A 26,192-nucleotide genomic window follows, 5' to 3' on the forward strand; every position below is an offset into this window, starting at 1 on the left:
CCTGTGGTGAGAAGATGGAACCTCAAAGCTCTATAGCTAAATGTTTCATTTCATTTCAAACCTTTATTTATACTCGTAAAGCATTGAGGTTTCCCTCGTTTACAGTGTTGACGAGTTGTATTGTAAATGTATTTAAGCGTTACTGGTATCATTTCGCTCATTCACCATGTAGTGTTTTGTCATTTGTAATTCTGTAGCAGTGGACAAATGCTTCTCTTCTTATCCTTAGCGCAGAGTGACCTACCCAGCCTCCTAGCCTACCCAGCCCTACTGCTTCCGGTTTCACCCATCCAGTCATGACCCAGGTCAGCAGCATCCCTCCCCGCGAGGAGGCCTATGCTTCCCTCATGAGTGGCATCAGGGAGCTGGACCTCCAGGGTCCCAGTGTTCCCTCCGACCTGGTCCTTATTGGGGACCACGCCATCCCCCTGGCTATGAACACCCAGGGTCAGGTATTGATGGCGGCGTCCCTTTACGGGAGTGGCCGTCTGGTGGTGCTGGGCCACGAGAGCTACCTCCGTGCCTTCCCTGCCCTGGTGGAGAACGCCCTGGTCTGGCTGAGGGGCGCGGCCAGGCAGGACAACCCTTCTGTGGGGCTCCACCCCAGCTGCAGCTCCCTGGTGGACCAGCTGAACCGGTCCAACGTATGGCCCCGGGTAGGAGGATTGAGCGAGGGGCTGGGCGTGTACGTGACCGACGCCTACAGCGTGGGGGCAGACGTAAAGAGCCTGGTTGAGTTCATGAAGGCTGGCGGAGGGCTGCTGCTGGCCGGGCAGGCCTGGCACTGGGCGCACCAGAACCCGGGGAAGAACCCACTGCTGGGGTTCCCGGGGAACCAGGTGTCCAGCGTAGCGGGGGTCTACTTCTCAGACCACTATGGGGGGAAGGAGTGTCTGTCTGTGCCCCGGCAGATCCCCTCCAGCTGGCTGACTGTGGCGTGAGTACCAAGCAGCTACTTTGATTTCATTTTCCCTACTTGGAGTTTGGGCTTTTCCACTAGATTTAACGGAATAGAGAATAGAGATGGAAAAGCTAAGCCAATAGAGATATACAAGCTACTGTAAACCAAGTGTACTTCAAACATATCAGATATGCAACCAGATTCTTAGAATGCCAAAATCTACGGTACACTAAAAAAAACTATCCACCTATATTTGCATGGTTTGCTGATCAGAAGTATTTTGCTAATGCATGATACACGACAGGGTGACATAAACTATCCAAATAAATTTGAATAGTTTGGATCTAGATTTTCAAGTAACAAAGTTCTCTCTTTTCCCCTCTCTTCTCACCTGTTCCATCCTCTCTCCCTCCTTCCTTCCCTCTCTTTCTCTCTCCCAGAATAGGGAAGAACTTCAAGGATGACCTGGACTTCCTGCTGAAGGGTGTGACCGAATTCGACATCCAGGGCAGTTCGGTTCCATCTGAGGTGCTAGTCCATGGCCCTCTGGCCTTCCCTATCGGCTCCACCCAGGACGGACACGCCTTCCTGGCCGGGGCCTACTACGGCCAGGGGCGGGTAATAGTTGTCACGCACGAGGGCTACCTGGAGCGAGAGGAGCTCCGCCCCTTCTGGCTCAACGCCATCCATTGGTTGGACGAGGGCCGCAACGGGCTCGTGGGTGTGCTACCCGAGCTGAAATCCGCCCACTCCCTGCTGAGCCAATCGGGACTGGCGTGTGAGAAGACAAGCTTCAGGAAGGAGCTGAGTGTGTTCGTGTGCACATCGTACAGTGACGAGCACGCGGAGGAGATCCGTGACTTTGTGGCGGAGGGAGGCGGCCTACTGATTGGGGGCCACGCCTGGTACTGGACATACACACACCCCGGACAGAACGAACTCACAGATTATGCAGGTGGAGTACTACACTTCAGACTAGATATTCCCACTATTTCTTTCTTTCTTTATTAGGTGGGCTAGCTTGCAAAAGCTAGCCCAACTTGTGATATTCCCACTATTTCTTTCTTTCTTTCTTTCTTTCTTTCTTTCTTTCTTTCTTTCTTTCTTTCTTTCTTTCTTTCTTTCTTTCTTTCTTTCTTTCTTTCTTTCGTTCTTTCTTTGTTCATAATGTTTAGCTCTTTAATGGATCCATTCAGATTTTTGGTTAATAGATAAAGTTTTTTAGAAATTTAACTTTTAAAACTATTTTTTGTCCCATTGAAACTGCTTGAAACTGCTTTTGGAATGTTCAGAAACTTTATGTTTTTAGAGTGGTGGCAGCAGTTGCTTTGAACATATTCACACATTTTGTAAACTGCTGGCACTCCTACAGTTTTGAAAGCTCACACACATATTATACATCAAAACATTTACACAACTGTGCTGATTCGTACAATGTAAGTATCTAAGCTGTGTGACTTACCGTTTTTGAGATATGACGATTTGTTCGGCAACTGCGCTCCCCATTGAAACATATGGTGTCGCACAAATTTTTGAGCTGCTAATTTTGCATTTTTACCCTTTTTCTAACTTGTCGCCATGCCTACAGTGTTTAAGCTATACGGACATATTATACATAGAAATGTTCTGCAAGTTCTCAGGATTCCTATGTTGTCAATATATAAGCTGTAACAAGTATAGTATAGAAACAGACCATGTCTAGGATCAGAGTATCAGTTGGGATTAGAGTGGTGGCAGCTGTTGCTTTTTTTGAATTTGCGTGCATGTGCAGCCTCTCTTAAAGGTACAGGCACCCTATTATAACTAATGTGGTAGCACAGAACTCAGCCAAAATGGAATAGAGACACATGATCTTCACTGGTGGGGGCCGGGGGGTAGCCCGGAGAGGAGTACACCGTCCCTGACTGGCTATGACCAAAAGGGGCGGAGCCTCGCCACCACGCCACTATTCACGCCACAGAACCCACTTTTCAGCCCCTGAGTGGGCTAGAGACACACAGTCTTCAATGGTGGATGCATGGAAATTCCCTGGAGGTCACTGTACTGTCCTCGACTAGCTGTGACCCAAGGGGGCGGAGCCTAACCAGCACGCCACTATCCACGCCACGGGCCCCACAACTCAGCCCCTGAGTGGGCTAGAGACACACGGTCTTCACCGGTGGAGTCAGGTAGGTGGCACGGAGAGGGGTACACTGTCCCCGACCAGCTCTGACCTGAGGGGGCGGAGTCTCGCCACCACACCACAGACCCCACAACTCAGCCCCTGATTGGGCTAGAGAAGCACGGTCTTCGCCGGTGGGTGCATGGAGATTGCCCGGTCCGTAGTAGTACTAGCAGTAGTTGTTACATACAACTGCAGCAGCTAGCCCACCTCACATTTTCTCCAGGAAATGTACTTTCTAGTTATTATTACTATTATTATTATTACTATTATGTATTGTTGTTGTTATTATTATTATCATCTATGTTTTTTAGGCAACCACATCCTGAACAGGATGGGGCTGACCATCATGGGCGCTACATTGGAGAGCGGCTGCTACAGGTCCCCGACCCCTGGTCAGGGCGGCACCGAGTGCTACCACTTCCGCCGGCTGCTTCAGCGCTTCGCCAGTCACGTGACCAGCGGGGAGGAACTGACTCGGCACGAGGAGGAACACCTCAAGAAGCTAGGCGGAGACTGCGCCACCTACCTGAAGCTGCAGGCACACAACTCTCCCTCATACGCCACAGTTGTCTCCACGCTGACGGCCATCCTGAAGCAGGCCGACGTTCCCCAGGTCAGTCACTGACGGAGGGAGTTGATCTGCGACCCGCCTCCATAGCCAGTGGTGCAGTTAAAGTTGTGTAACCCCTGGGTAATTCCCTGGTTAGAATCACTACAGTAGGTAGCCTATATAGCAGCATAACCACCACAGTTATCATGATGGTATGTCCCTTTAAGAATCTACAACTCTTTACAGAGCATATTGCAGGTTGGAGACCCCAGTGAGTCAATGTGTAGGAAAATTATGAAGTAATTAGATTTTTATAAAAAAAAAATATATATATATACACTTCAGTGACTTATGGAGTTGTTGTTGTTACTTCCGCATCTAAAAAATCGCCAAACCAGAAGTGACATGGCATGGGGGAGTCCGGAGTTCAACAACAGTAGAACAACATCAAAACAATGTCTAGTCTTGCGTTATCTAGAGATATCTCACGCTGTGCTCACATTATAACTATCAAACGGGTGATTTGCGAGTTTGAGCTATTCCAATCAAGAGTATCTTTGTTGTTAATGTTGGTTTGGAAATAAGAATAACAGGAGTCACGCCAAAAAAAAAAAACCACTCAAGCAGATAACGTTAGGCTAGGATGAACTTGAACTGTAGGCTATACAATGTTTACAGGTTCCAAAACAAAAACACTTAAAATCAAAAATCATAGCCCAAACAAGAGTGTTAACATAATTGTTTGTTTCTGGCTGCCAGCCAGCCCTGCCGACTTCAAATAATAATATTCTCTCTTCAGTCATTTAATTCAGTCCAAATGTTCCATTATGTAGTCCCAGTTCGTTTCAAGTTTGTTATAATTGTTTGTTTCTGGCTGCCAGCTGGCCCTGCAGATTTAGGCCTATGGGCAACCCAAATATACGCCCCCTAGTGGGCGTGGGGCACCAGTGGTAGTGAGGCAGCAACACAAGAGACAGGCAATCAAATAATGAATATTTATTTTAACAAACACCTATTCCACAGGGAACAAGGTCCCCAAGAACGTTGCCAAAGAAAAGAACACAATAAAACTACACTTCCCTAACTATCTCACCAAAAACCTTCCCTTACTATCAAAACATACAAGGGATGGCACACGTTCCTAACCTGGTGTATTTAACAGGTGATACACTATGTGATGGGTGTGTATACCCATGGGCAGCTTACCTGTCCCCCACTCCCTGGGCGGGATATGAAAACTAAGGCAAACGATAACAAACAGAAAACACAAAAACACTATACCACTATACCAGACAACAAAGGATGGTGTGGCTACAAAATTAAATTACTCGAGGCAACTAAGGTAACATAAGACAAACAAACGGCAGCACACACAAACAAGTGTCACAAGAGGCACACACAACACCACACACAAGACATAGCCAGCCCAAGGGCTGTAACAATGAGCTTGTGGGGAAAAAGGACATGCAGTAAAACCGCAGTGCTATCCGTCATCGCCTGAAGTTGCCTGACGTTGCGAGGAAGAAAAGGCACTCGCCACTTGCGAAGGAATGCAATTCAAGTCGCACATCAGAAGATAATAATGGAAATTGGATAATTTATTAATTAAGCTACCAATTACTTCACACTGGAAGTGGAACGTTAACTTTGTTGTATGTGTGCATTGCACAATCTTAACAGGTAACAGTCAGATAGTTGTCAGAACAGTGTCTTTAGCCAACTTAAATGACTCAATCACACAGCACAATACACTGATGACTTGCACTGAGTGGATCAGCCAGGGTTGCATAATTCTGACTTTTGAGTTTCTGATTGATTTTGCTAGACTACTATCAGCTATAAGCTACAGTACACATACAAACCTAAACAATGATGAAATCAGCCCACACATGATTAAATCATTAAACTACTCAGCTAAACTGCAGTAAACAATTTTCACACTTGCAAAAGAGCAGGAGGAAAAAGTTGCTCATTTGGACGACAAGAGAGGTGACGTGACTGCCTGCCTCCGCACACACAACCTCAATGTGCATTATCAAGTTGCTTTTTTATGGCATTTCTTTTGAATGTCTCAAGATCTACCAGCATAGCCTCTGAGATCTACTGGTTGATGGTGATCAACGTATTGGGCACCCCTGCTGTAGGGAGATGACCACAGTCCTTAACCCCAGATACCACCCCCCTTCCAGAGGGACATTATCAGACACCCTCACACCTGCTTGGCATGCAGTTGAATTGAGAAACATAGGTGAGCTTGCCAATGTGTAAAAAGTAGACATAACCAGCAATGACTGGACAAGTATCACACAGGATCACTATATTACAGTGACAGTCCACTATGTAAATGAAGGCCAACTGAGAAAAAGTCCCATCGATCCAACCAGTGTCCCAAAGTGGTATCGATAAGAGTATCGCTAAGTATCAGTATCAATAAGCAATATCGCTATCGATACCGGTATCGATAAAATCCTAACGATACCCATCCCTCATAGTCACCCTCATAAAGAGGTTTAAATTGTATTCTTTTATCTATGAGTAAAAAGCAAATGCACAACTCGGGAGACAGGAGAAAAAATTTAAATGCGTTTATTTAAAAAACGACAAACATGGCAAGGGAACAGCAGCTCTCAGGATCGCAAGACCCTACAGAGAGTGGTACGGTCAGCTGAATGTATCTTGGGGGGGGGGGGGGGGGGGGGCACACTCCCCAACCTCGAGGACATCTACACCAGAAGATGCAAGACCAAGGCCAACAGGATCCTGAAAGAACCCAGCCACCCAGGAAATGGACTGTTCTCACTGCTACGGTCAGGGAACAGATACCGCATTCACACGGCGAGCACAGAGAGCTCAGGGAGAGCTTCTTCCTGCGAGTCATCCGGCTCCTGAATGAATCTAACATGCCCCCCCCCCCCCCCCCCCCATTTATAGCATATACATAATCCATCCAGACCTTTATCTATCCCATCCCAACTTAATTTTATAATCGTTGTGTGCTTTGGTTGCTTCGGTGTTCTGAGTTGTAGAAAGAAGGGCATCAACCTGGTATCGTAACTCCGCCCTTAGGTTTCCCAGTCCTGCCCAGTTAGCAGTGCCAAGGACCACCTGCTGCTGAATTTGGGCTCGGAGCTGTACAAGGCTTGCCAGGACCCTGATGCCCTCCTGCCATACCTGATCAAGGACCGGCCTGTCATGCCGGTGCTGTACAATGCCAAGATCAAGCTCAGCACCAAGACCGCAGGTGAGGTTTACATTTAAATGTTAGAAGTTTATCTTAGGGCTTTATTTAATTTATTATAATGCCGTAAAGTACTGTTTTTTATTGTGTATGTTGTCGTTGCCGCCTAACCCCCTAATACTATTACCCAATAATATGACGTTCCTAAGTTACTTGGCTTAAAGGAGTCCCTGTTTTACTTTTAGGTTACTTATAACCTAAAATGTACCTATACAATGGTTCAGATCAAAACGTTGACAAAACTAGCACTTTTGAGAAAGTCTGATAATTGCTCTACCACCGTTTTGGTCATACAATGGATGTGGGTGGGCACCTTGAAAAATCATTCAAAAAACATGTTAAACTCTCAATTTCAAAGACAAGAAACTCACCGAGGTGTTAGTTGGCGTTCTGACATATGATTTGCCATAAAGTAATATTCTAGTTCATCTGGAAAGGCTTTTTTAAATATTTAGCATAGAACTATTTAGTCGCAGCACATATGTGTGTAAATCTCCGCAAACTAGGTAGCCTAGCAACATAAACAATAACAATAGCTACCGTAAGTAGTTCCGCTTCCTGAATCCCCTCTGCGGATTGATCTACACATCTACAACAGTCAATGGATTTCATAAAATTATCGATAAAACCCTACAGGATTCATACTTTGCGGCAAATTTGATATGGATCCTTCGCCCCAAGAAACGCTCAGCAATTACTAATTATAATTCTTCGTATTCTCCTTTTCATCTTGTCCTTTTCATTTTGGCTCCTGCCTACCCTCAATTTCTTGTTTGCAGACATTCATACGTCATCACTTTTGTCTTTTTTCAGTCCAGCTGTATAAGCGCATCCTGTCCCTGTCTTAAAGGGCGTTTATATTCTGCTATTGCTGCTACCGCCGTCTTCTCCAGTTTTGTGCCTTTGACTCTGACCTTTTTATTTTATTTATTTTGCTTACTTGCTTTTTTAGTCACCTTTTTTCTTATCAACCGTCCTTGACTTTTTGGTTTCTGAGTTTACTGCATATTGTGTGTGTGTGTGTGTGTGTGTGTGTGTGTTCCAGGAGGTGAGGAGTGGATCAGTACAGGCCTCTTCCTCTCACCGGGAATGAGGACGTACATTGCCGTGCCGCCAGAGATCATCAACAAAGGCTGGCAGGTAGAGTAGGTCCCCCAGACCAATAGCTGCCAGAATACACCATCCCACACTGCACATCCATCCAAAAATCAACACCAGTGTCCCCAGGTAGTCAAAATCAATTTTCCAAAAATCAACTGTCCAAAATGCAGTGTGTTTCTACAATCTGCATGCACAAGTATGTCAGATGGTTTCTGAGGGCAGAACTGCTCTGCTCAGGTCCAGATCGGCTGCCAGACAGACTACATCGGCAAGGCAGAGGAGCTCAGGCGAGCGCCGTCCGTGTGCGAGCGGCTTCCCGTCAACTCCGAGATGATACAGGTGTGGAACCTGTGGGGCGGGCTCATCTACCTGGTGGCTCCGCCCAACACGGAGGTCGAAGAGGCAGAGGTCATAGTTCAGGTGGCCGTACAGGCACCGTATTACAAGTCCGGTGAGTGTGTGTGTGTTGGTGAGTGTGTGTGTGTGTTGGTGAGTGTGTGTGTGTGTTTGTGTCTTGTGTTTGAGAGGGGCATGTTAACATTAATATCCAAGTTTCTTCTACATTCCTTCCTGGTAATGGATGGGATTCCCAATGTTTGCGCTCCTCTGTCTCAGGCGTGACCACGAATGCTGATTGGATGACGCTGCGCACTGCCCCTGCTCCCTGGGCGGAGCTGGAATTTGAGAACATCATCATGACTGTGCCATCGGAGGCGGTGCGCGGCCTGGACCGCCCTGACCAGCTGGCGGGTCGCTGGGATGACATCATGAGGGCCATCGCTGACCTGGCTGCCACGCCCGCCAAGTTCCCCCGCAAGGAACGCTTCGTAGCAGACGTCCAGATATCACACGGTCCGTTTGGTCTTTCTTTCTCTCCTTCCTCTCATTCTCTAAAAACAGTTCTCCACAGGCTAACCTCGTTTCTCCCTGTCTTCCCCCCATCCAGGCTTCATGCATGCAGGCTACCCCATCATGATGCATTCCTCCTCGGCCCCGGAGCTGGTCAACATGGAAGTTATGATGACCTCCTGCCTCTGGGGCCCCATCCACGAACTGGGGCACAACCAGCAGAGAGGGGTCTGGGAGTTCCCCCCCCATACTTCCGAGTGCACGTGCAACCTGTGGTCCGTGTACGTGCACGAGGAGGTGCTGAATGTCAACCGGGCGCAAGCTCACCCCAGCATGACGCTGGCCAATCGGCAGAGCCGAGCCGAGCAGTACGCCAGAGGCGGACGGGACTTGGCAGCCTGGGACGTGTGGACCGCTCTGGAGACGTACATGCAGGTTAGCGGATCTAGAACACTGTAAATATTTCTGAAATACTATCTGATCATTAAAATACTATTTGAACATTCTAAAATACTATCTGAACATTCCGGAACATTTTCAGTGAGATGAAGGAGGTACAAAAGTGTCTGTCTGTCTGTCTGTCTGTCTGTCTGTTGTATCTATCTATCTATCTATCTATCTATCTATCTATCTATCTATCTATCTATCTATCTGTCTGTCTGTCTGTCTGTCTGTCTGTCTGTTGTACCTACCTTTCTATCTATCTACCTATCTGTCTGTCTGTCTATCTGTCTAAAGTGTGACCCTCTCTGCTGCTGAATAACTGTACATATTCACCTGCTCACCCCTCCATCCCTGTCCTCCTCTGCCCCACCAGCTCCAGGATGAGTTTGGCTGGGAGGCCTTCAAGAAGGTGTTTGCAGCCTATCACAGCATGCAGAACGTGCCTGGGGACAACCCTGGCAAGATGAACGTATACGCCCACACCTTCTCCCAGGCGGTGGAGAGGAACCTGGTGCCTTTCTTCAAGGCCTGGGGCTGGCCCATAGTGGCGGCCACTGAGGAGAAGCTCTCCAGCCTGCCGGTCTGGAAAGACCACCCCATGGCCCAGTACGCCTGACCTGGAAAGATCCAGTACTGCAGGGATATGTGTGCCACGTTTTTATGAAGTATTGTAGAACATTTTTATGAATCAAGTTTGTATACAATGTGTTAAAACAATATGAGAATCTATATATCTGTAAGTTCATGAAATACACTGTATGATTACACTGGATATCTGTGATACACTGTAAAAGTTACAATTTGTTTGTAGTAAACTATGTATCCCTGTCCAGACACTGGTTCAGACTAGTATAAACTGCAACTAAATTGGTGTCACAGCATGGTAGATAACGCTCTGTCTATCACAGTACCACTGACCAATCTGGACAGGAATATTTTTTTATTACATATTTTGTAATTGGATAAAATAAGAGGCAGGGTTTAAGCAAACTCATTTTGTATAAGACATCATGTCAAGTGCTTATTTCTTCAGAATTTCCGGACTTTCTCTGTTTTTGCCTGTTGGAGACCAATAAATCATTTTGCATTGAAAACTCTGGTTCCGAACTCTGTCTTTTCAAAGAATGGAAAAACTTAGAAAACGGAGGATTTCAATTTAGTGAACAGTAGACTGGTCCGAACTTGGAAAATCACGAGTTTGAGGCTCAATTAGAAGAATTTGAGACACCAGTATTTTTTTAATATCTGATACAATTAAAGTCGGATTGCTATTTGAATTAAAAAAAAAAAAAAAACATCAGTGCCTGCACTGAGCTAAATAGAATATAATTAAGAGGGCTGTGGTCAGGGGTAGTTGGTGAAGGGCGGTGATAAGACTTCATCCAGCTGTTTTTACTTACTTTTACATAAAGGAGTAGTAAAGGGAAAAATCATGTTTAGTCCTGTTTTAAGGTTACTTATGATCATATACAATAGTTCAGATCAAAAAGTTGACAAAACTAGCACTTTTGAGAAAGTCTGATAATTGCTCTACCACCGTTTTGGTCATACAATGGATGTGGGTGGGCACCTTGAAAAATCTTTCAAAAACATGTTAAACTCTCGATTTCAAACTCACGAGGTGTTAGTTGGCGTTCTGACATATAATTCGCCATAAAGTAAGATTCTAGTTCATCTGGAAAGGCTTTTTTAAATATTTAGCATAGAACTATTTAGTCGCAGCACATACGTGTGTAAACTTCCGCAAACTAGGTAGCCTAGCAACATAAACAATATCAATAGCTACCGTAAGTAGTTCCGCTTCCTGAATCCCCTCTGCGGATTGATCTACACATCTACAACGGTCGCATCAATACAAGTCAATGGATTTCATAAAATGATCAATAAAACCCTACAGGATTCATACTTTGTGGCGAATTTGATGTCAGAACACCAACGGACACCAATTACCCCCTCTGTGAGCTTCTTGTTTTTGAAATCCAGAGTTTAACATGTTTTTTAAAGATTTTTCAAGGTGCCCACCCACATCCATTGTATGACCAAAACGGTGGTAGAGCAATTATCAGACTTTCTCAAAAGTGCTAGTTTTGTCAACATTTTGATCTGAACCATTGTATATGATCATAAGTAACCTTAAAACAGGGCTAAATATGCATTTTCCCTTTACTACTCCTTTAACTGGAATATGTAGGGGTGGGTCGTATACCCACCTCCCTTGTTCTCTGTAAAGCGCATTGTGTTTCCTCTGGGTATGAAATGCGCTATACAAATAAAGCTTTGATTGATTGATTGATTGATTTAATGTGCCATTTCTTCCTTGTTTTTACCATTTCCATGCCTCGTACTTTAACGAACTCCTCCTACAGATTTAATCCGATCAACTTCATATTCGGTCAGCTTCATCTTAAGACCTTTGTGATCAGAAATTATCAAAAAATTTAGTTTTCACCAAACACCCTTGCCGTGGCGCCCCGCCAAATTCTTCGCCATAAAACAGGAAGTCCTCATAACTCCTCCATACATTATCCAATTTCTCAGATATTTCTCATGCTTCATGCAGGTTCTACATCGTGGAGCTACGCCCCATAGGGGGGCGCTAGCGCTCCTATTGGTAACCCATGTTGGCATGCCAACAACCAATCTGAAGATAAAAATTTACTCCTTATCGTCTTAACCAATCACAGACCCCCCACCTTACTATAAAGGTGGCTACACCCCAGCAATCTCCTCTTCCGTTTTCAGACGAGCTATCAAGCACCTGAAGACCTTTCTGAAGTATGAAGAGAATGCATAAGAGCGACAAGAACGGCGGCGGTGACCTACCTCCGAGGGACTCCGGCGCCGCTGGATCCCCGATGGACGTCCCCGATGGACGTCCCCGCCCCTCCTCTCCTGGAAGATGCTCCGCGGGTCGAAGACTGCGGAACCAAGACTGGTTCCTTGGACCCGGACGACCGCCACGACCGGTGTGTGGCGTGCCTGGGGAAGAGCCACGCTGAAGAGGGAGTCTCTCCCAACCTGCCGTGCTCCCAGTGCGCGCTGCTTCCCTCTGAATTCAGGCGTGCCCGCCTCGCCTTCTGGCGCGCACGGAGCACCGTCCCCTGTCCTCTCCCCTCTTACGAGTCCGAGTCTGCCGACGACGACTCTGGGGATGGAAGTGACTCGGAGGACAGTGGGGAGTTGCCCGCCTCCCAGGGTGCCTCCCCACGCACGGGCTCAACCGTGTCTGATTCCGAGCCCCCCTTTTAGCCCTGTTTTAAGGTTACTTATGATCATATACAATGGTTCAGATCAAAACGTTGACAAAACTAGCACTTTTGAGAAAGTCTGATAATTGCTTTACCACCGTTTTGGTCATACAATGGATGTGGGTGGGCACCGTGAAAAATCATCCAAAAAACATGTTAGGCAAAGGACAGAAATTAAACCACTAAGGTTACTGCTGGACTTAAAACAATTGTGCTAGCCTTGTTCCATATGAGAACACTCCTGTGTCCAATTTGTACAGTAGATCAGCCTGTGTCCACATAGTTGTTAGCTAACTGGTACAGTAGTTAGCTAGCTAGCTGATCCCTGACGTCTGACCCCTGTGTCACGTGGATGGTGTTTGTGTACGTTGCATGTCTAGCCTACAATAGAGTGCCTAAGCCGAAGCAGGAAAAGACGTCCCATGGATGGGACCTTAATTCGTAAAAAATATGTACGGTAGTCCATGGCGATAAACAAATTATTTCTTGATGTATAATGTGATACTGATTCTGGTGGCCTAAATTACATACAAACTTAAATTCAAGATATTACAGAAAAGGTCATTCCTAATCCTACTAACATGACAGTTTGAAATACAACTGAGAAAGATGTACTGCATGTTACCTATAGTTTTTTAACTTTATTTTTTCCTGGCAAGATAATCGGCTCTTGCTGCAGGGTCTGCGTTGGCCCGCTGCCTGTAGCGAGCAGTCTTCTGTTTGCTTGTTTGTGGTGCCATCTAGAAAATAGGTTAAACTAGTTAAACATGACTAATACATGTACAATTACCTACATGGAATGTCATGCTATACAGTTTTAAAATTTCTCTCATGACATTATACAATAATCAAAAAGAAACGTTCATTCCTAAATAGGAATGGAAAATGACTGAAATTTAGAAAAATATATCTTAAAGTATACAAAGAGTAATGCTAAAACAAAGAACCTTATGTATAAATCATGAATACAATATAAATATATAGAAACTACAAATACAGGACATATATCTATCATGTAAAACACTCAGCAGTGGTCGCCCCACACGATACTCGGTCACCCCAGATGATATTTTCAAGTTCAGTCAAATATTACAGGCTAACAGTTAGCTACAGAAACCAAACTAGCTACTTCTTACCACATGTCACTATCAAATTTATTATCAAAATATAGATTTGCAGATAAAACTTATTATTCACAGTTTTGGGGCGGTCGTCCCACATGATATCCAAAAGTGGCAAGTACATTACAGCAGTTATAAAAGAGATGTATTTGCAAATATGAGAGACTTACTAACCTGCCAGTTGTTTGTCTGGGTCTCTCACATGTGGCTGGCTGATGCACCATCTGTCCTTGAGGTGGTTTCAAAATAAAAGTCCCACAATTGAGTTTTCTTGATGGTCGCCCCCGATGATATTTCATAAAGTGAACATATTCGGACAACATTCGTTTGTATATTATGATGGAAATATATGTGCAAATGCTTCATAATTGTGTCAATGAATGCAAAACATGTTTGAAATTATGCCAAATAGGGCAAGGGATATATTTAAATCAATTTAAAGTGATTTTAAACCGGTTGTCCAAATAGAAGTCAAGGCTGGACGGTCGCCCCACATGATGTTTTGACACTTCAGATAGCAGAAAAATGACCAATAACTAAAATGTTTGGAGAGGTTAGAGTGGGTATGTATATGGGGAAGGTATTAGAAATACATGTTATCTTTTTAAGTATTCTGATGTTTTTTTTAAGGTAAAAAATTCAGTTGGACAGAAAAAGTAGGCGTCACGTCATTGACCCATTAGGGGTTTCCGCAATAAAGAGCATATTCCTGTGTACACCACTTGTGTCCTTTCCATGCTCGACAGTCTGATGCTATGGTTAATGTGTCTCTGGGTTCTGGTTCTGAGCTGGTTGCGCCTGTCCCTCCGCTTTCTGCCGAGAGAATCAAGTCTGTGGAGGGTAGCGCTACGGGCCAGTTCATCCACTCGGTTAGCTAGCGCTAGCCTGGCTACTCTTCCTACCCTGGCGGGGATATCAAGGAAAGTTGTCGGGCAGCCTTCCCCCTCCACGTGTCAGCTTTCGGCAGCTAAACTGTCTGTTTCCAAGAGAAATGCTCGCCAGAGAGTTAATCCTGTGTCTCGCTTGGTGTGTAATACTGGGAAGGCGTATCTCGGCTACTTCTACGGTGAGCACCGGTGTTCGTGTACCGCGCCATTGTGAACGACTGGGAAATGAAGCCCCTGTGTCTCGTTCGACTAAGCTACTCGCCCGAGAGACGGTTGATGTCGTTAGGACCGTTAAGCGAACTTCGTTTGAAGTTGAGCGCTCGCTCTGCTATACTTCGAATTTGAATGATCGTACGTGATTGGTTCCCTCCGTTGCGCTGCATCGGTATGGGTCGTCTGCCTCATTTGCATATGGGAGCAAGATTCAAAGGCGTTTGCCTCCACACAGACTGAGGCAGCGGCCTCATTTGCATACAATGACTGGGCTACGCTACTTCAGTCGTCTGCCTCATTTGCATATGAGGACAATGCTACTTTTCCTTGCATTGTGAGCGATACGAGGGCTACTGCTACACAGGTTGGGTCAGTGGCCTCTTCATGTGCTTACACTGACGCGGCCCCTCTGTCTACAGACATGAAAGTTCCTTTTCACAACAGCTCTCGGGCTACTTACAAGCTTACGTCTCCACGCTCAGGAGGACGTTTACACTGTTCTGACATTGATCTCGCCCGCACTTCAAGTAAGTCGGTGTGTGATGAGTGTCTGCGGTTCGTTTCTGGCGCACGGCGGCGGGCCCTCTCTCACGATGCAGAGTGGCGTGATAGCAGTTGCCATGCCTCCCTCGCTGGCTGTTTCGCATCCTGACATCTGGGTATGCGATTCAGTTTGGTGCGCGGTGGCCTCCTGCACATGCGTGGCTTACGTTGGTTCGCACGTCTTCGTCTTAAGGTCAAGGTCAACTTTATTTATAAAGCACGTTTAAAATCAACCGAAGTTGCACCAAAGTGCTGTACAATATATAAAATAAACTAAAACAAAAAACAGAATAAAGTGCACATAATCACAGAATAATAAAAGGAAAGGACACAAAACAGGACACAGGATGTAGGCTATCATCAGCCCTTACCAAAAAGAAGTGTAGTTAAGTGTACTATTAGTATTGTTGTGGTCCCAGCCCAGGCCCCGCCTCACCCAGCGCCGGGGCGAACGAGCGCTGGGTCACTCCCGGGAACAAGCCCGAGACCACGGCAGGTGCAGCCTGTTACCAATCAGGCTCACCTGCCGCAATCATCTCGGGCGGCTACAAGAAGCCAGCAGCCCCGCCGCTCAGTGCTTGGTTATACTGAGATCTTGGTAATTCTTTTGCAAAGCTCCCAGCTGAAAGAACGTCCTTTGTTGTTTTCCTTTTGCCTGTTAACTCCTCGTTTCCCTCTCTCCGTTTTCCCCTCCAAGACCCCGTCTTCGTCCCGCGCCTCCCTCTGCGACTCTGCTCTCCCGGCTCCCCTGCGCGCCTCCCTTCCGCTTCGCGATTCGCCCTGCCTACCGCCTCAGCGCCGGCGCCCGCGCCACCAACGCAGCTCCCGGACTACCCCTCTCCACCGGCTCCCTTCCTCGCTCGCCTCGTGCCCCTCGGACCTGACCTCTCCCCCTGACGCTCCTCCACGGGGATCTCTCCGGCTCGCCAGTCCCCGCGGTAGCCTAACGCACGCACACTGACAACATCCCTCCACATAGCCATTTGCTCTCACGCATCCATTCACTTAATTTCACATCCCATTCACACGCACGCACACATACATTCCCCCCACCTTAAAGTGGCAGTCCGTCTGTGTTTTTGTGTTTATTTTTTCTCCCGGTGTGGTCACCGCAGTACCTTAGTTATCCCCCTTTTTGTACCTTTTGTTTATCACATTTATTAAAACCGCCTTCGGGCTTATTTGAGTTTACACTGGTGTCCGTCTGCTTCTCTGGGTTTGCTGCCCTGGTCCGGTTCTCTGTTCAGGGGTCCCCCCCCTTCCCTGGGGCATAATAGAATAACCAAGCCATTATGGACCAAAGCAGACCCGGTGGGCAGGCGGATGCAGCTAAGCCCGCAGTATCCCCACCCCCAAGTCCCTCGGTCCTGGAGACCGTAGTCCGTAGCCACACCGTTCATCTTAACAAGCTAACCTCAGAGCTCGACAACGCTTTTGCCCGAGTCACATTGGAGATGGGGGAACTGCGGACGGCCTCCCATGCCACGGCGGGCGTGCTCACCTCCCTGACTCATCAGGTCTCCAGCCTGGTGGAGATGGTGGCCAGACTCACTCATCTGCCACCCCCCGAGTCCGGTCCTCCCCCGGAGCCACGCTCTTCCCTGCCCGGCCTAAACGACCCGGCTCCCCCTGCCCCAGGCCATTCTCCGGGGAGTTTGATCTGTGTCGAGGCTTCCTGGGGCAGTGTGAACTACTTTTTGCCACCAGCCCTCAAGATACCGGTCAGACGCCGCCAAGGTGGCGTTGGTAATGTCACTGCTCTCAGGGCGGGCCTTAGCTTGGGCCATGGCGATGACGAACCACAACAACGGGCTCTCTGCTGACTACCAGAGTTTTGTCACAGAATTCAAGCTGGCGTTCGACCACCCGGCAGAGGGGGCAGACGCGGCCGGGCGGCTACACACCATCCAACAGGGGTCGCGGTCAATGGCGGACTACACACTGGAGGTCCGCATGCTTGGCGCCGACAGCGGGTGGGATGACGTGGCGCTCCGGAGTGCTTACAGGCGGGCCCTCAGCGAGACCGTTCAAGACATGATCATCCGAGACCGTCCCGCCACCTTCGCTGAGCTGGCCACCCTTGCCCTTCAGGTAGACGAGAGGCTGCGGGAGCGGCGTCTGGAGCGCGCCAACCGGCCGGGGCCACCCCACAAGCCGTTCGCAAACCGGGTGCCCCCCAGGGATCCTGCCCATCCCTTCCGGGACCCCTCGCCCCCTTCTACGGCCTCTGGGGCCCGTCACCTGTCCCCCCCTGGGGCCGAAGAGGAGGCCATGCAGCTGGGCCGGTCACGCCTGTCCCCGGAGGAAAGAGAACAGCGGATGCGTGACAGGCTCTGCCTCTACTGCGGTAAGGCGGGCCACGTCATCCGCGCCTGCCCCTCTCGATCAAAAGCCCCGGCCCACTAGATGGGGGCGTTCTAGTGAGCCTAACCACCCTGCCCCAATCCCGGAGGGAGCCTAACCATCTGTTCCCAGCCACTCTTTCATGGGGAAAGGAGTCGCTCTCTGCAGAGATTCTTCTGGACTCGGGCGCCGACGAGTGCCTAATCGACTGAACCCTGGCCCAGCAGGCAGGCATCCCCCTCGTCCCCCTTGATACCACCCTCTCGGCGCAGGCGCTAGATGGTCGCTCTCTGGGTAAGATCACCCATTGCACCGCACCACTCACGTTAACCCTGTCTGGCAATCACATAGAGACGGCACGGTTTATGGTACTGAACGCACCCACAGCTCCGTTGGTCCTGGGCAGACCTTGGTTAGACAGACACGACCCGCACATTTCATGGTCCTCTGGACGGATTTTGGGCTGGAGCGTGGCCTGTCATGCCAACTGCTTACGCTCCGCCCACTCTCTGTCCAGTGAGATCAAACGCAAACCCTCACCCCCTGACCTCACTGGTGTACCACCCGCGTACCACGATTTGGCACCCGTTTTCAGTAAGGACAGTGCACTCTCACTCCCTCCTCACCGCCCATATGATTGCGCCATAGACCTCCTTCCCGGGGCAACCCTTCCCGTCGGCCGGTTGTACAACCTCTCAGTCCCGGAGAAGGAGGCTATGCGCAATTATATCACTGAGTCTTTGGCCTCAGGAGTCATAAGGCCGTCGTCCTCCCCAGTTGCCGGGGGCTTCTTTTTCGTCTCGAAGAAGGACGGCAGCCTGAGGCCTTGTATTGATTACCGCCAGCTTAATGACATCACCATTAAAAATAAGTATCCACTGCCACTCCTTAGTTCCACGTTTGAGCCACTGTCCCACGCCACGGTATTCACCAAACTTGATCTACGCAATGCATACCACTTGGTGCGTATCCGTGAGGGGGATGAATGGAAGACAGCATTAAATACCCACCTGGGGCATTTTGAGTACCGTGTGATGCCCTTTGGCTTAACCAACGCCCCAGCTGTATTCCAGGCTCTGGTAAACGATGTACTCCGGGACATGCTTAACATCATGGTCGTCGTTTACCTGGACTATATCCTGGTCTTCTCCAGGACGGAGCAGGAGCACATCCAACACGTCCGCCTGGTCCTCAACCGACTGCTGGAGAACAGGCTCTTCGTCAAGGCGGAGAAGTGCGTTTTCCACTCCGCCTCCGTGGAGTTCCTGGGCCACATCGTGGAGAGCGGGCAGGTGCGAGCCGATCCCAAGAAGGTGAGCGCGGTGGTGGAGTGGGCACGCCCAGTCGACCGGACTCAACTCAGGCGTTTTCTCGGGTTTGCCAACTTCTACCGCAGGTTTATCTGAGGATTCAGCCGAGTTGCTGCGCCCCTCACCGCGCTCACCTCTACCCTCAGCCCCTTCTTCTGGACCCCGGAGGCGGAGAGGGCATTCTCAGCCCTTAAGGGCCTGTTCGCGACAGCTCCGGTACTCATCCTCCCCGACTCCTCTCGACAATTCATTATAGAGGAGGACGCCTCGGATTTGGGTATCGGGGCCGTCCTGTCCCAGCGGTCGGAAGAGGACCAGTGTCTCCACCCAGTGGCGTTCTTCTCCCGACGCTTTTCGCCTGCGGAAGGAACTATGACTTGGGGAACAGGGAGCTCCTTGCCGTTCATGCCGCCTTGGAAGAATGGAGGCACTGGCTGGAGGGGGCCAAGCTACCCTTTGTGGTCTGGACCGACCACAAAAACCTCCTGTATATACGAACGGCTAAGAGGCTCAGCCCTAGGCAGGCGCGCTGGGCCCTTTTCTTCAGCCGGTTTGACTTTACCCTCACCTACCGCCCGGGCTCCAAGAACATCAAGGCCGATGCCCTTTCCCGACTCTTCCCCGAGAGTGCCCCCAGCACCACAGAACGCCCTGATGCCATCCTCCCCCCGGCCCGGGTGGTGGGTGTGGTCACTTGGGGAGTCGAATCGGTGGTCCGGGCTGCCCAGCGCGCCCAGCCCGACCCAGGCGGTGGGCCCCGGCATCGCCTCTTCGTCCCGTCCGCCATCCGGAGCAAGGTCCTGGAGTGGGGCCATGCCAGTCGGTTGGCCTGTCACCCTGGGGCCCATCGGACGGCGGAGTTCATTCGGCGGCGGTTCTGGTGGCCCACCTTGGGAGCCGACACCCGGGAATACGTGGCCGCTTGTGACATCTGCTCCCGTAGCAAGGCCTCCCACCGCCCTCCAAACGGCCTCCTCCGCCCCTTGTCCATCCCCGGTCGACCATGGTCACGTATCGCCCTGGACTTTGTGACTGGCCTTCCGACATCCCAAGGCAACAACACCATCCTGACCGTGGTCGACCGGTTCTCCAAGGCGGTCCACTTCATCGCTCTCCCGGGAGTCCTGTCCGCGGCTGAAACGGCAGACCTCCTCACCACCCATGTGGTCTGGTTGCATGGCATCCCCCAGGATGTCGTCTCGGACCGGGGACCCCAGTTCACCTCGAAGGTATGGCGGGCTTTCTGTCGGGGAATTGGGGCCACAGCTAGCCTCTCTTCAGGATACCACCCCCAGACCAACGGGCAGGCGGAACGGGCCAACCAGGCCTTGGAAATGACCCTCCGCTGCATAACGACAAGCAACCCCGCCACCTGGAGTCGTTACCTGCCCTGGGCTGAATATTCCCTCAACGCCATGGTGAGTTCGGCTACTGGTTTGTCCCCGTTTGAGTGTTCCCTGGGCTACCAGCCACCCCTCTTCCCCTCTCAAGAACAGGAAGTTGCGGTGCCGTCCACCAGGGCTCACCTCCATCGGTGCCGACGCATCTGGAAGAATGCCCGCACCGCCATGCTTCGAGCCAGAGACCGTGCCCAGCGTAGCGCCAATCGGCGGAGGGTGCCGGCCCCTGCCTACCACCTGGGGCAGAGAGTGTGGTTGCTGGCCAGGAACCTCCCCGTCCCTGGCGTCTCCCGGAAACTGGCTCCTCGGTATGTCGGGCCCTACACTGTGGAGAGGATCATCCACCCCTCGGCTCTCCGGCTGCATCTCCCGGCCTCCCTCAAGGTCCACCCAGTTTTCCACGTTTCCAAGGTCAAACCAGTAGCTGACTCAGCCCTGTCTCCGCCTGCCCCTGCGCCGCCACCGCCCCGGGTCCTCGAGGGTGGCGACCTGGTCTGGGAGGTCAACCGGATCCTCTCGGTCCGCCGCCATGGACGGGGGTTCCAATACCTGGTGGACTGGGTGGGGTATGGGCCGGAGGACCGCAGCTGGGTCCCCCGCTCCTATCTGGCCGACCCTGGCCTGCTGCGGGAGTTCTACCGGGTCCATCCTGATGCCATCGGTCGGTCGCCCGGTGTCTCCCGTGGGGAGGGGGGTCCTGTTGTGGTCCCAGCCCAGGCTCCGCTTCACCCAGGGCCGGGGCGAACGAGCGCTGGGTCACTCCCGGGAACAAGCCCGAGACCACGGCAGGTGCAGCCTGTTACCAATCAGGCTCACCTGCCGCAATCATCACGGTCGGCTACAAGAAGCCAGCAGCCCCACCGCTCAGTGCTTGGTTATACTGAGATCTTGGTAATTCTTTTGCGAAGCTCCCAGCTGAAAGAACGTCCTTTGTTGTTTTCCTTTTGCCTGTTAACTCCTCGTTTCCCTCTCTCCGTTTTCCCCTCCAAGACCCCCTCTTCGTCCCGCGCCTCCCTCTGCGACTCGGCTCTCCCGGCTCCCCTGCGCGCCTCCCTCCCGCTCCGCAATTCCCCCTGCCTACCGCCTCAGCGCCGGCGCCCGCGCCACCAATGCAGCTCCCGGACTACCCCTCTCCACCGGCTCCCTTCCTGGCTCGCCTCGTGCCCCTCGGACCTGACCTCTCCCCCTGACGCTCCTCCACGGGGATCTCTCCGGCTCGCCAGTGCCCGCGGTAGCCTAACGCACGCACACTGACAACATCCCTCCACATAGCCATTTGCTCTCATGCATCCATTCACTTAATTTCACATCCCATTCACACGCACACGCACGCACACAAACATTCCCCCCACCTTAAAGTGGCAGTCCGTCTGTGTTTTTGTGTTTATTTTTTCTCCCGGTGTGGTCACCGCAGTACCTTAGTTATCCCCCTTTTTGTACCTTTTGTTTATCACATTTATTAAAACCGCCTTCGGGCTTATTTGAGTTTACACTGGTGTCCGTCTGCTTCTCTGGGTCTGCTGCCCTGGTCCGGTTCTCTGTTCAGGGGTGCCCCCCCTTCCCTGGGGCATAACAATGAGGTCATTTTAAGATCAATCAAACATTCAGTTCCGAGTCCGGGTCCAGAACCAGGGCTACAGCCAACAGCAGGAGGAGGCGGACTGGACTGGGAAGGTGTTTGCATAGTCCTTGAACTCTGCTCCCTTCTTTTCTCCTCCAGATCCAGGTACCTAAGAAGACAGTTTCAATTGCTGGCGATTTAGACTGTTGGCACTTATAGTTAGAATGAGGAGGCCTTCAGGTTTTCAATAGCGCTGAAGATGGAGAGCAGAGACATTCACACTTGGGAACCATCTAGTCTACGTATTGTCTGGCTGAAGTGGTCGTCAGTAGTCTTGTGTTCACACCTCTCATATTCAAATGAATGGAAAGAAGTAGCCCTGATCCAGGTCCAGGACTAAAGAACAAGAAGAGACTGCACCTTTTTATCTTTGGAAAACAAGGAGGAACATGGTCAGCACTGGACATTCAATATAAGACCTCACATAAATGAAGAGGTCACGCATAATGCATGTCAGAATAATAATGTCATAGTAATGTCAGAACTGGTCACTACCATTACTGTACTATATGCTATGGTTGGGTTATGTGTTCTTAACAATGTCCAGTAGGTGGCAACAGAGGTTCACCTAAGCTCTACTACTTGTTAATCACCTAGGTAGATATAGCAGTGCAGTGTCAGTTAGTCAGTGATGGCCATGCCCTGTAATGCACTTCTCCAAAGTATATCAGTCAACGTCAGTAAATGGTTACGCCGCTGTCCGACCTTGATTATGTAATATAGTACAAGATATTACAATTACATATCCAGAAAAGGGCGTCAGGTAGTTTCCGGTCTCAGGAGGCGGGCTCTAGACCGGGTCTGAACCATAGACATTATAAAGAACTAGACTGGCCACGCCCCATTTAGACTCGTCCGACGAGACCGCCATGTTACGCAGGGCATCATTTGGAACATGTTACTGTTGGGCTTCAGAGCTGCTTGTCGTTTTGTTCGGTAAGTGACTAGTGACTCTTATTATATTTTAGTATCAGCCTAAATACAGCTAGACTAGCCTTTTAAGGTTTTATGAATACTCAGGCGTTTGCGGGAAGAGAATGGTAGCCTAATATGGGTATTGTAATGGTAATTATTTACTTATCTCACAATTAAATTGCATAGCTAACTGGTTAGGATAACAGACTAGTCTAGCTGCCCTAAGCTAACATTACACAGATAACATTATTTATTCCACTCACATCGACTTTTAACACAGTTTTATATAATGTAGTATCTTGACTTGTTTTATGCGGGTATATAGAGATAGTCCCTCATATAGCTAATTGTCAAACTTGTATTTTGCGGTTTAAAATAATTTGTTCATATTTAGGTAAAATGTCCAGTTGGACTCAAGGATTAACTGATTACATTGTGGGGGTCAAAGGTCAAGGGTCACTGACATCACAAAAGGTGTTTTCGGCCTGCTGAACATGATATCTCAAGAACGGCTTGACAGAATTTGTACATATTCGGCCAAAATGTCCAGTTGGCAGGGCTTAAAAACGAAATTATTTTTCAATCGGTTCGCTCCGAGCAGAACCAGCATATTTAGATCGTTTCCGTATACAGCCTTGTTGATTATCTTACAAGAAATACGCAACATTAGTCCTATTCCCGTATGCCCTTAATCCACACCGTAAACAATGTGCAGGTCTATCATAAGTCATCATGATAGCTCATCATCCTTTTAAAAAATATTGCTGCTGTTGCAAGCTATTTTATTCTGCGCCTGTAGGCCTATTGTTTGTTTTTATTTTGTTTTATAATGTTTTATGTCATTTATTTATTATGTATTAACTTATGTCTTGCCACCTACCTGTACAGCACTTTGGCTCGACCACAGTCGTTTTTAAATATGCTCTATAAATCAAATTTGAGTTCAGTTGAGATAGCAAACAAAAATATTCTCTTGTGGCGATACACATTTCAGAGACATCCACCAGACTGCTGCTGCTTGTATGCCTATAAGACAGCAAATATAATTTAGTGCAAAACATTAAGGCCTATCTCTTGATCACTAGGCCGATAAAAAGCCCTTACCTGACTGGAAGTTATAGCCATTAAACGGAGCGCTTCGTTAGGCCTACTCGTGGCCTATTCAGACGGCACTAGGCCTATATGGTATAGGCTACGACTGTATCCACACGCTAATAATCTCTAACCATACCATAAACGTCTGAACTAGGCTATGGTGTGTTTGTAATATCTAAATCTCTTCATTTCGCTAAGAAAGCATTTAAGATCCCGACTGTGAAATAACAGATTTAGGGGCCTAGGCTACATTACAAAAACAGGACAAGATGTAGGCTACAAATGTAATAAATTCAATTTAGCCTATTCGGCCATAAAAGGCTCAGCTTTAAAAAAAAAATATTTTAAGCTTTATAGGCCTACTACAAAGAACGAAAAAATAACGTTATTAACCGGTTTGAAAGATTTCTAATTAACGTTTCTGTTCTGGAACAATTAAAGACCATTTTGTTTTCGTTCTTGTTTCTGTTCCTCATAAAATACCGTTCGTTTTCAGTTTTAGTTTCCGTTCCTCGAACCGGTTCGGAGCCTTGCCAGTTGGATTTAATTCGATTATTTGGATTAGATTTTGGTATTCAAATGTCAAAGGTCAAGGTCAAACAAAAGGCACTTTTGAATACTAACACTAGCTAGCTAATGCTAACGCTAACAATAAAGCTAGCGCCAGCTAGCTAATGCTAGCTATCTAATGCTAATTAGATACAGCTATTCTAGCTGTAATGCTAGCTAGCATTAGTGTCAGCTAGCATTACAGCTAGAATACCAGCAAGCTAGCGTACACAAGCACCATCCACATCAACACAGGGGCCCTCTCTCAAGATCAACTGAATGTTAACTGCAACTTGCATTGTTGGGCGGAGGCATTTAGGCGCTACGTGGTTTTTCTAGTTGATACTGGTGCTACTGAGAATCAGGGTTCCCATGGTCATCAAGACGTTAAGGAAAAATCATGGAAAAGTTGTAATTTATATTGGTAAAAATGAGTGGGAACCCTGGAGAATACACCAGATACAGAGTAGACCTTAACAGTATACTGGCGGGGGAGGCAGGGCGGCTGCATCTATAATCTCTTGGCAAGTCACAATAAAAAACATTTTTGTCGCAATATAAATATACAAGCATTCCAGCTAATCCCAGTGATAGAAAATGCCACTTATGCACAATTACAGGGACTTTCTCCCAGATGATCTAACATCTACCATTACACAGTGAATCTGTGGGATCATTGACGTCACATAGTGAGATGCCCTGCACAAGATGGCTGCCACGTCGGACGTGAGTCCATTGGAATTCTACAGCACAATGGCCAGTCTAGTTCATAATGTCTATGGTCTGAACAGTGAAACGCGTCATTGTTCCCGGCTTTCACCGATTGGTTAAGAGCATTGAAAAGACTAGCAGTCACGACCAAAAGTGTATATAAATTGTGTTCGTAATTTGTGTCTCTCTCTACCTTGGAAACTTTTCACAGTTGAACATTCTTTGTCACGCCTGTAAAGATTCCCCATTGCAAAGATTTTTTCATCCATCTGAAGAAAACAAGAGACAAGCTCTTTATTCTTTTTGAGTAAACAAACGTTTCCATCACAACCTACTCACTAGCCTTTCACTGTAGGCTACGACAATCCTCAATTCGGTAAGTTGTATGTTATTTTTTATTTTTGAAAGATTAGAGCGAAGCCGTTTGGGGCTTCGGTTTAGGAAGTGAACTTCGAATGAACAAGGGAGGGTTAGACGACTGTTTTTGAATTTGAGTCCAGGAGAGGGTTACTGTTCTTTTGTTTGTTTGTTTTTTAGTCCAGGGGATCATATACACATTTGAATCGAAAACAGAATAGTTTATTCCTCTTTTCTGAATTCAGCAAGCTGTTTTGTATGACCATGTTGAGAGGGAAGCGCGTGAAGCGAACATACCGACATGCGGTCTGTTTTCAGTGAATTTCTCTGTTGCTGGTCGTTGCTGCGTGCGTTCACTTCTTTTATTCGCTGGTGACATTAAGTGGAGAGCATGGCCGTATAACGTAATTCATAAGCAAATCTAGAGGCCACCACCTGTGCTGACATAAAAAAATTGCTGATGTGACCGGTCTGGTCTGGTACGCATGTGTTTCTGCATTGTGTATTAAATAGCTGGACCACTTCTTGCTGCTGAAGGCTGATTTATTCTGGATAGAATAAACACACACATAGTTATACATTTGCACTGAGGCTGGTCAGGCATCAGATGGACCGCCAGCAACTGAGGTTTA

At 48.5% G+C, this 26,192-nt stretch overlaps 1 protein-coding gene across 1 annotated transcript; it reads left to right on the plus strand.

The window, feature by feature from the left end:
• Positions 1 to 296: 296 nt before the first annotated feature.
• Positions 297 to 10,215, plus strand: LOC311308651 (TRPM8 channel-associated factor homolog; the record flags this gene model as incomplete). The annotated part of the gene is made up of 9 exons (XM_084437658.1): positions 297 to 937; positions 1,342 to 1,856; positions 3,377 to 3,678; positions 6,682 to 6,856; positions 7,899 to 7,993; positions 8,192 to 8,405; positions 8,570 to 8,806; positions 8,901 to 9,238; positions 9,621 to 10,215. The coding sequence occupies 9 exons, from the start codon at positions 297 to 299 to the stop codon at positions 9,861 to 9,863; spliced, it is 2,760 nt and encodes a 919-aa protein (XP_084293784.1). The 3' UTR covers positions 9,864 to 10,215.
• Positions 10,216 to 26,192: the final 15,977 nt, after the last annotated feature.

The sequence above is a fragment of the Borostomias antarcticus genome, assembly GCF_949987555.1.
Source record: "Borostomias antarcticus genome assembly, chromosome: 1".
Lineage (NCBI taxonomy): Eukaryota > Metazoa > Chordata > Actinopteri > Stomiiformes > Stomiidae > Borostomias > Borostomias antarcticus.